This window comes from Cricetulus griseus, chromosome 5, assembly GCF_003668045.3.
Source record: "Cricetulus griseus strain 17A/GY chromosome 5, alternate assembly CriGri-PICRH-1.0, whole genome shotgun sequence".
In the NCBI taxonomy this organism is placed as follows: domain Eukaryota; kingdom Metazoa; phylum Chordata; class Mammalia; order Rodentia; family Cricetidae; genus Cricetulus; species Cricetulus griseus.
Window position 1 is genome coordinate 126726700 of NC_048598.1, and position 11174 is coordinate 126737873.

At 45.9% G+C, this 11174-nt stretch overlaps 1 protein-coding gene across 1 annotated transcript; it reads left to right on the forward strand.

The window, feature by feature from the left end:
* The first annotated feature begins 3507 nt into the window (after nucleotides 1–3507).
* Gpx2 (glutathione peroxidase 2) lies at nucleotides 3508–7017 on the forward strand. The gene is given in 2 exon segments (NM_001256806.1): nucleotides 3508–3900; nucleotides 6360–7017. Coding segments are annotated over 2 exon segments (573 nt in total). The 5' UTR covers nucleotides 3508–3678; the 3' UTR covers nucleotides 6711–7017.
* Nucleotides 7018–11174: the final 4157 nt, after the last annotated feature.

Below are 11174 nucleotides of genomic sequence, written 5' to 3' on the forward strand. Positions count from 1 at the left end.
GAGGGCAGCCGTGGGCAGAAGTACTTGGTGCCAGTCTGCTTCCAAGACTCCCTCCTCTTGCCCCATTACTCATAAGTAGGCTTGTGGCATTGTCGAGTAACTACCAAGGGAGGGAAAAGGACACCCTCCTCCAGAGGTCTATGCTCAGGAAGTTTCTTTAACCCTGTGGTCCAAGGGTAGTTTGAAGGAGGCCCCTACAAGAAGGAAAAAAACCCATGCTAGGGGTCATCCTTACATTCCCAAGGTGGGAGGAGCTCAGGTAAGAGAATAGTCCCAAGATGCACTGCCTGACTGGGGCTGGAGCCAAAGCCAAGAAAAAACTGGGCCCTGACTGAGCATTCGCCAACCAAGGACCTTTCAGATCCAGGGCACAGATGTGAAGACAAAGAGCCTTATACCCTTTTAGTCCTCCAAAACAGGGTGATGGGGATGGAATCACCAGAAATTTCTTCCTGACTTAGAAAACCAGGAAACAGGCACCAGGAGAGAGCAGCTCAGGCTTTCTGGTGGAGGAAAACAAGAGCAGGGCTAGTGTGTTGTTCACTGAGAAAGGTAGAGCACGGCTCTAAGATTGGACCATGACTGAGGTGGCTTCCTTGGGACTGACTCCTGGGTAGCAAGATTTAGGTAGCATCACACAGCAGATGAACAGACCTACTTCAGCCAGGGATCTGAGAGACTTTACCCAGGGCAGTGGTTCTAACCTGTGGCAAGTGTCACTGGCCTGTTCTCCCAGCCCCTCAAGAAAGTACCCTAAGGATTCTGGGAGGGAAAACATGGGGTCTGGATTCTGTGGACTCCGTGTCGTGGTCACAGCTCTGGCAGCAGAAGGATGGCTGAGATTTTGGTGTACACCTGTGCTCACTCCATTCTGGAGTTTGCCTCACCCTAACTGCTGGTCTAGGAGGTGGCTTGGGCTGTGTCATTGGCCTTGACTGTTCAGCAGGCTTTCCTGGCCTGTCTGCTCATTGCTGGAGATCAACTCACCCTGGTCCACCACCTGAGCCCCACTATCTCCCTGTGTGATGGGTGAACTTTGTGTACTGTGTCTTGGGTCCATTATATGAATTGTGAGCAGGATTCATCTATTTTAAACACAAATGTTTACAAAATAAAGAATATTTCAAACCACAGGTGTCTGTGCCTGTATGAATCTCCAAGAGAAGGTGTTAGGACCTTGGTAGTGACATGGAGGCACAGTGAAAGATATAGAAGAGGCCCTAGAATCTTAAAGCCACAGTAGAATGACAATGGAAATGGTGAGCTTGGTCTATCTTCCCTAGTGACACTTGAAAAAGAGCCCAAAGCAAGACTCCCACTGCCCCGCTGTGAGCTTACAAAAGCAGGGTTCAGACTTGGAGGAGGCTGAACATCAAGGGGGTCTTTAAAGCCCAAATGGTGGCCGTCTGTTGTTGATGAATCAGGAAGGTCCTTCCTGAAGGCATTAGGAAGGGTTAGATAATGTTAATGTTTCAGATTTGTCATTGGATACCCCATGGAGCAGAAACAGATTGGAACCTAGGAAGAGGAGGTGTTGGGGACATGGAGATAGATGATGGAGTATGGGTAGGAGGAGGAAGGCAGGAGTAAAACAGCAGGGCAGTGGTAATCCTGAATCCCCACTCACTCCAGAGAGCACTTGCTGTACTCCTGAACAAGTCACTGTAGGAGGGAGTGGTTACCTTCATGAGTTCAACAGATAAGAAGGAGACAGGTTCTTGGCAAGCTTTAAAGACTTGAACAAGGGTCCAAGAGAACAACAGTTATGACTAAACACCAGTGCCGTGCACTCTCCAGAGTCTAGAGTCTAAATGGAAAAGCTTTGGAATATCTATCTAGAAAAATTTCTATAAGCAATTCTCTTGCGGTCAGAACCGAGAACCACCCACCTAGGCTTTTCTGCTTACTAAGACTTAGAACAATTGTTCTGCTGCCGAAAGCCATAGGGGAGACTCTTTGTCAGTGTGTGCCCAAAGTTAAAAGTTCCTGGAAAGTGGAGGCAGTGTGTACACCTGGAGATAGTATTTTAGGGATATCTCACCAGTTTTACTCTACTGTGAGAAGTGAACATCCAGCAGACCAGTGAGGGCCCTAGATTTTCTTGGAGAAAATGAAGAACGAACCTATTCCTCACTCGGGACTCATGGCATGCTTGAAGAGGGCCTTCAAAGGAACAGCAAACAAAAGGCATCTCCCTCTTTGGAAACCCAGGCTGCTGGAGGAAGCTCTAGATGGTAGAGAAACCTGGAAAGTTAATATTAAGTTCTTATTTACATCATAGCCAAGTCCCTCTGACTCCATAGCTCTGTAAGGACATTTACTAGCTATATCCAAGGACTTCGTGCAGTCCCAGCAGAAGACCTAACATCTTGCCACCATCCCTGGTATCACAAGACTCTATTCCCATTTGGCTAATGGAAACTTTTTTTTAGGGGGCTGTCAGCTGAGACTGTGATTCCCACACTCTTAAGCACATGTAGAACAAGCTATGAGGCAGAATTGATGAGAACTCCTGGCAAGTAGTTTCTTTGCCTCTCAGCAAACCAAATTCTGAAAACTAGTTGCTCCAGCTCTGCTGACTCTGTTCTAGGAGACAGCTCCCAACGGATATGTATCTATGAAAATACCTTCTGGAGGCTGGGTGGTGGTGGCGTATGCCTTTAACCCCAGCACTCGGGAGGCAGAGGCAAGCAGATCTTTGTGAGTTTGAGGTCAGCCTGGTCTACAAAGCTAGTTCCAGGACAGCCAGGACATAAAAAGTAGTTGTCACCTGAGTCAGGTGGACATCAGCCCCAATTCAGACACTTCAGAGACTGATGCTCAATAAATGTTTTTAAGTTTTTAAATTTACATTTATTTTTGAGACTGTAATATAATTACAATAATTCCCCCTTCCCTTTTCCCTCTCATAACCATCTCACACGCTCCCCACTCTTTCAAATTCTTGGCCTCTTTTTAGATTAATTGTTATTACATGCATATATGCATAAATATTCCTAAAGATATATAATCTGCTCAGTCTGTGTAATATAATTTGTATATATTATTTCAGGGCTGACCATTTGTTGATGGAGAATCAACTGGTATTCTCTTCCTTGGGGAAAACCACCTCTTCTCCCAGCTTTCCTTAGTTGCCCGTAGTTCTTTGTATAGGGCTAAGGCCTCGTGGGTTCTTCCTGCACCAACTTTGGTATGTCCACTGGTATTGTAGTTATTCAGCTCACACTTGACCATTCATGTTGGTGAGATTTTATGGGCATATCTTCTGAAATAAATGCATTTTACAAAGGTCTGTGCCAGGTAAAAACAACTTGCTGGGGCAAATAGGAGTCAATCTTACATGCTCCCTCCCTTTTTTCCTCCCCATTTGACCTTTAAGGCTCTGGTTTCCAGCAAGGAGTGAATTATTCACATCCGCTCATAGATATCAAATTGGCCCTTTCCAGGCTGCCAGTTGGGTGGGACAGAAGGCGGCTTTGTTCAGAGACTGTAAATAGGCAGAGCCAGGCCTTGTTCAAACAGAGTGCAGGTGGGTGCCCGTGTTACTAAATCATCCTAGAAATGCTCAAGGGCACCTGGTGAAATCCTTTCTTGTCTTTCCTGGCTCCGCCCTCCTCCCCACCCATTCAACCACTTAAGTGGGCTCACACACCTGGGCAGGGCTCACTGCGCTTCACCATGGCTTACATCGCCAAGTCGTTCTATGATCTCAGTGCCATCAGCCTGGATGGGGAGAAGATAGATTTTAACACGTTTCGAGGCAGGGCGGTGCTGATTGAGAATGTCGCATCACTCTGAGGAACAACTACCAGAGACTTCAACCAGCTCAATGAGTTGCAGTGTCGCTTTCCCAGGCGCCTGGTGGTTCTCGGCTTCCCTTGCAACCAATTTGGACATCAGGTGAGGAGACCCTGGGGTTCTTCCCAAGGAGTTGACTGATGGAGCTTGAGGGAAATACAGACAGGGGTGAATGTGTGTTGGAAAATCTGGGATTGAAGGGCATGCTTCATCTAGGTCTAGCTGAGTGTGAAATACCATAGGGAAGTAGATATGCTCTGAGATTAAATATTGAGGGTGTAACTTTTTTGTTTGTTTTACTGTCTTTCCAGAATATCCTATGAAGGTTGCTACCAGGTCCCTCCATTGTTTCTTTGCTGGGTACCAGCAAAATGATTCATTAATTATTTGTTGAATGAATAAGTGGAGAAAATAGAAGATTAAGAATCAGACTAAGCTGGCATGGCAGAGCATTCCTGTAACCCTAGGATGGCCGTGGAAGGTGGAGGCACAGGATTGATGCGGGTTTGAGGTTAAACTGGGCTACACAGCGAGACCTCATCTCAAAAATCAGCCTGCTAATACAGCTCAGTTGGTAGAGTACTTGCCTAGCATTCACAGTGGGTTTGATCCCCAGCATTGCATAAACCGGCTGTGAAGGCTGGCCTATAATCCCAACACTTGGGAAACTGAGGCAGGGAAATGAGAAATTAAAGGTGAACCTCTGACTGCAGTTAGTTTGAGGCCAGCTTGCCCTGGAGAATTTGTCTCAGACAAACAAACAACTGGGATTAAGCTGATTTCTTGGGAGTCCTTAGTTCCTGCAGCCATAGCTCTACACTTTAATGGCACTGTTGCTCTTGAAGGATGCCCATCACCTCCCTAGAGGTGCCTCTGACCTTACATCTCCCTTGTAGCTGGCTAGCTGCTGGGCCTCAGAGATGGCAGGATGGCCTGGACTGTGTTAGTAGTGCTAATAGGCCAGAGGCAGGCACTTGCAGAGGAAGCTAGCTGGCTCTTAGCCGGGAGAGGAGGGTGAAATATAAAGGTTCTTCCTGGTATTTGGAATGGGGTGGGACACAGGTGGTAGTGGGGAAGGAAAACAGGTTCTGAGCTAAAGCATTCATAGCTGAGTACAGAGAATGAAGAGGAGGTTCAAGGGTCCTTTGGACAGCAGTTTAGAGATAAAAGGAGTAATTACATACTCAGTCTTTCTCGTAAGCACTTAACTGCTTAACAACCTCCCCAACCCCATTCTAGAGCAGTCACCTTCTATCCTTTGGTCACTAAGTGGTTCCATTAGAGCGCATTCACCGTTGTCACTAACTTTCTTTGCCTTAGTGGCGCCTACAACGAAACTCCCTTGGATGGGGTTTTTCTTCATCGAAATGTCCTCCTGTTTGCATTTTAGATCTAGGACAAGGAAGGAGGAAAGTTGGAAGGTATAGCTGTCACTCACCTGGGTCTTACTTTCACCCTTGACTCATGAGCTGCATAGGCACAGGCAAAGGATGCAGTCATCACACACAGAAGCAGAAGAGCAGAAGGGAGCAGAACCAGGGCAGAGGAAAGGAAAAAATGGTGGCAGGAAGTGTGTGTGTGTGTGTGTGTGTGTGCACATTTGTGGGTACACAGGTAGAAAGGCAGGTTCTTTGCATAAATTGAGCCTCTCTTCCTTCTTTTCCCTGCAGGGCCAAACACACTGTTAACTGCTCAGGGTGGATTAGCTTCAGAAGCAACTGTTCAAAAGTGATAAATCTTCAATTACATGGATTTATTTATTTATTTATTTATTTATTTATTTATATGTGTGTGCAGGGGTGTGCATGCGCCATAGTATACACGCCACAGTGCACATGTAGAGGGTAGAGGACAATTTGTGAGAGTAGGTTCTCTCCTTAAATTACGTGGAACTCGGGGCCAGAGAGATGGCTCAGTGGTTAAGAGCACTGACTGTTCTTCCAGAGGTCCTGAGTTCAATTCCTGGCAACCACATGGTGGCTCACAACCACCTTGAATGAGATCTGGTGCACTCTGCTGGCATGCAGGCAGAAGACTGTATACATAATAAATAAAATCTTTAAAAAAAAAGTTCAAAAAAAATTATGTGGTACTCTCTGTCCCCTGCAGTTTTGGACGTAGCCTAGCATACCACCAAACAACGGCCATGGCTGGTGAGGGGGCTCAATGGGTACAGGGACTTGCCACCAACCCTGATGACCTGGATTCAATCCTCAGACCCACGTGTGGAAGGAGAGAACCAAATTATGCAGGCTGTTCTCCGACCTCTACTTATGCAACACAGCGCTCATGACATGTACGTGTACACACACACACACATACACACGCACACACACACACACCACTATAAAATAGATGTGAAAGATAAAAAAATCAACAACACAATAGCTGGGGGAGAGTAAGGCAAGGCAAATGGAGAAGAAACACACACACACATGCAACACATGCTTGCACACACAAAGCAAAGAGTGACCTTAGGGAGGAAGAGTCGGAGAAGGAAAGACTTGCGCTGGAGAATCCCTGGTTTTCTCTTAATTTTTCCTGCTCTTTGTCTTCTCCAGGAGAACTGTCAGAACGAGGAGATCCTGAACAGCCTCAAGTATGTCCGCCCTGGGGGTGGGTACCAGCCCACTTTCAGCCTTACCCAAAAGTGTGATGTCAACGGGCAGAACCAGCATCCTGTCTTTGCCTACCTGAAAGACAAGCTGCCCTACCCTTATGATGACCCGTTCTCCCTCATGACCGATCCCAAGCTCATCATGTGGAGTCCGGTGCGCCGCTCAGATGTGGCCTGGAACTTTGAGAAGTTCCTCATAGGGCCAGAGGGGGAGCCATTCCGCCGCTACAGCCGCACCTTCCAAACCATCAACATCGAGCCTGACATCAAACGCCTCCTCAAAGTTGCCATCTAGATGTGAGCTGTTTGGCCTAGGAATCCCCCAATGTTTCCAGTCCCCGAGTATTCCTCCTCGGGACTCTGTGTACCCTCAGGAGACACTGGGGGACTGAAGCGTCCCCTTCGCTGGAGCACCATGCCTTCCCTGCCTGCCTGTTTCCTTTGGCTTTGGAAGAACCACTTGGGGCTCTAGGTCTGGATAGGCTCTGGACCTTCACAGAATGACGGCACCTTCCTAAACCCTTATGGGAGATGTTTGAGAAGTTGTGAAGCACCCAGAGCCAGCCTGCTATAGAGTTCAATAAAGGGCAGGTGTAGAAATGTCTGGGTCTTTGTATCTTCCTTCCTAAAAATTCCACGTAATTTATTTCACTGTGTGCGTGTGCACATGTGTGGAGGTCAGGAGACAACTTCAGGGAGTTGCTTCTGTCCTTCTACCTTGGGCTCCAGGGATGGAACTCGGGTCATCGGCTTGTGTCTTCTTTCTTGAGCGAGGCGGAGTGCTGTAAGAACTGTGGTGCGGGGGAGGGGCTGGAAACACACTACGGTTTGGGAGAGGGGGCTCTGAGCGAGAGGGTACCCCAATTACTGTCTGGACTAGGTTGCAGTCAAGGTGTGCGGTGATAGTTGGAGTTACAGTAAATGTGAATTTATCATTCCATGGCTCTTACAGAACCGAGCCAAAAGAGGAAGTAATAAAGTGGAGTAAAGAGAAGAAAAAGACAGCAGGCCCTTTGGCTGAGTGTATTGGCTGTTAGCCTACAATCAGGAAGACATCTCATCACTGTGGGTTCTAGAATAATTAAACGTTAACTGGGTGTAGAAAGTGCAGTTACCAGGAACACAAAAGGCACTTTGTCCTCTTCTTGACTGCTTTGTTGAATTTAAATTTTCTAAAATTTAAATTGTGTGTGTGTGTGTGTGTGTATACTCATGTACATGCATGTATATATGTATGGGCTATGGCATGTGGAGGGCAGATACATCGTGCAGTCTCCCTCCACCATGTGGGTCTGGGGATTGAAATCAGATCATCAGGGTTATAAACACAGAAGTTCATGTTCTGCCTTTGTTCTTCTCAAGCTTGTGCACTCACAAATCCAGACACAAGGCAAACAAATAGGGGCATGCATGAATTATTGAGTTAATGTCTTCCATGAAGGTAGGGAAAGAAGAGGACAGAGGCATGATTGCATTTACTTCCTCCGTGAGTATGGGGACACACAGACACACCCACCCCTTTAGAGCAGTGGTTCTCAAACTGTGGCTCTTGACCCCTAGGGTTGAATGACCCTTTCACAGGGATTGTATATCAGATATCCTGCATATCAGACTTGTACATTAAGATTCATAACAGTAGCCTGGTAGTGATGGCACACGTCTTTAATCCCAGCATTCGGGAGGCAGAGGCAGGTGAATCTGAGTTCAAGGCCAACCTGATCTACAAGATGAGTTCCAGGACAGGCTCCAGAGCTACACAGAGAGACCCTGTCTCTAAAAAAAATCATAACAGTAGCAAAATTAGTTATAAAGTAGCAATGAAAATAATTTTATGGGTGGGGGTCACCACAGCATGAAGAACTGAATTAAAGGGTCGCAGAGGTAGGAAGGTTGAGAACCTCTGCTGTAGAGATTGAGTTTATAATCTGTCCACGTGATTGGCACTCACTGTGAGGACAGGAGTGTCAAAGGGCTTTGTCAGGATGCCCAGTTCCTGGTCCAGTGCAAGCACATTCAAAAAGGACCAGCAGCACCACCAGAGTCAGGGGCTCTATAGGAGGTTCCTTTCTGTTACGTTTTTTCCCTTTGGCCACTAGATGGAACCACTCTGTCTTAAGCCTCAAGAACGGTTCTCCAAATCAGACACTCTGCTAAAGAGAGACCTCCCGTCAAAGCAAGGCTGCCCTCAGGTTGGCTCTTGAAAATTCTGCCCTTTGGATTGCTTATCTTAAAGCTGGGGTATAAATTCTTTTGCAGAAGGACCATGCTAATTTTAGAGTGGTAACGACTGAGACGAATGCTATCCCTGATGAAATTGGATAAGGCATTTGTGCGGGGTACTACTGTGGATTTTTTTTTTTTTCATCATCTTGATGGTGCCTGCTATTGTATCTGCAACAGACAGTTATCCTGGATGTCTGGCTAGCCTAGAGGTTGGCATTACGCCACTGACATTTTAAGGTGCGATATGCCAGCAGTGTGCTGCTTCATTTCTAGATGGTTCAAACTAAATGAGTAATTTAGGGATTCCAGAAGAATTAGAATTTTAGTCTAAATAATTTTACACAGAGTCAGGAGGGGCAAAAAATGGTAGGAAGTGGGCTCTTCACTTAGGCGGGGGTGATGCTGTTTGCTTCAGGCAGGATCTGACCAGTTTTTCTCAGAAGGGGACAGAGCGGCAGGATGACCTTCCATGATGTTATCGTTAAAATGAAAGTAAGGGTTGTTTTCCTCCATCCTTCATCTGCTTTGCCCATGACTTGTCCTCAGAAGTAGCAGCTTATGGCCATCATCAGCAGATAAGATCAAGATTTAATGGAATCTCCTACTTTCCTGAATAAACAAAATCTTTTAATTAAATTTTTCGGAGGATTCTCAGGAGTAGGAAGAAGTCTCATTAATAAGCTCTGGCAGAAGTGCTGAGGTAATGTTGCTTGATTTAGAGGAATGCTGGGCTGGCTTCCAAGGGCTCTCTACTGAGGAGCTCAGAAGTGACTTTAGGGGACCAAGATATATAGACTGAACTGGGTGACTGTGACTTATAATATTTATAACTATGTCCCACAGCTACATCTTTTTTAATGTTTTTTTTAATTTTATGTGCATTGGTGTTTTGCTGGGAACTTAACCTGGGTCCTCCTGAAGAGCAGTCAGTGCTCTTAAACACTCAGCTATCTCTCCACACACACCCCCATAGCTTATATGAACAAATACTGAGCCAAACTCTAGAACTTTCTGATAAAACACCATTAACCACTACAATCAAAATATCAGTATCCGAATCAACTATGGTCACATACTGCATCAAGAACTTTATGAGCATCATTCACATGGACTCCAAAGGAATTCTCTCTCTTTATAGACAGAGGGTAGCCAGATGGATTAGCTGCACTACAACCTGTAAGCCATTCTAATAAATCCCTTTCTCTAAATCTATAGACTCATTCTGTAAGTTTGTTCATCTAGAGAAACCCAAAGGCCTTTTGAAGACACAATTACAGTACAAATTACATGGCAGCAGCCTGGAGGGCTGGGCCAGGGTTCTCCAGAAGGTTTATAAGCTTTGAATCCAATATATGTCCAATATACAGTACCGTTTCTCCCATAGCCAGGACTCACAGGTCCAGGAATCAAGGGGGTGGAAAGGGGAATAGTTCCACTCACTTTCACCCTTAGTGACCCGTTTGGGATTTTTTTTTTGCTTCCTGTTCCAGCAACCTTAAGTTCTACTGACCTAGAAGTTTGGTTCTAGAGAAGGGAGTACTCCTGCCAGCAGCCACAACAAACATTCCATTGAGCTGGAAGCTCAGACTTCCTTCTGCTCACTTGGGGCTTCTGATACCCTTAAGCCAACCGGCTAAGAAAGGAGGGGTGTGACTGATTTAGATTACCAAGGGGGAATTTGGATTGCTTCTCTACAATGGAGGTAAGAAAGATTATGTCTGGCGTGCAGGAGAGCCTTTAGGGCAGTGGTTCTCAACCTGTGGGTTACAACCCCTTTGGGGTCACATAGCAGATATCCTACATACCAGATGCTTACATTACAATTCATAACAGTAGCAAAATCACAGTTATGGAGTAGCAATGAATTACTTTTATGGTTGGGGTCACCACAACATGAGGAACTGTATTAAAGGGCCACAGCATTAGGAAGGTTGAGAATCACTGCTTTAGGGAGTCTCTTGTCGATACATGTCCTGTGATTAAAATCAATGTTAAACCATAACAACCTAATCCAGGCATGATGACAAACAGCACAGATCTCTTCAGAAGTGAAGGCATGGGTCACTCCTCCAGAAAAAGAGCCAAGACCTGCTGAGGTGGAGGAAATACAGAATGGTGTCTTAGTTAGGGTTTCTATTGCTGTGAAGAGACACTATGACCACAGCAACTCTTACGAAGGAAAACATTTAATTGAGGTGGCTCGCTTACAGTTTCAGAGATTCAGTACATTATCAGCATGGCGGGACATAGCGGCATGCAGGCAGACATGGTGCTGGCTACATTCTTGATCAGAAGGTGACAGGAATGTAGACTCAGACAGTGGGCAATATCTTAAGCCTAGGAAAACTCAAAGCCTACCCCCACAGTGACAGACTTCCTCCAACAAAGCCACACCTAATAGTGCCACTCTCTATGACTTTATGGGGATCTTACATAAAACCACCACAAATGGGTAATAGAGGAAGATAGTTTATTAACACCAGCCAAGGTCATGCAATCACTTGCAGAAATCAGGAGTATAACTGACATGAGTGTT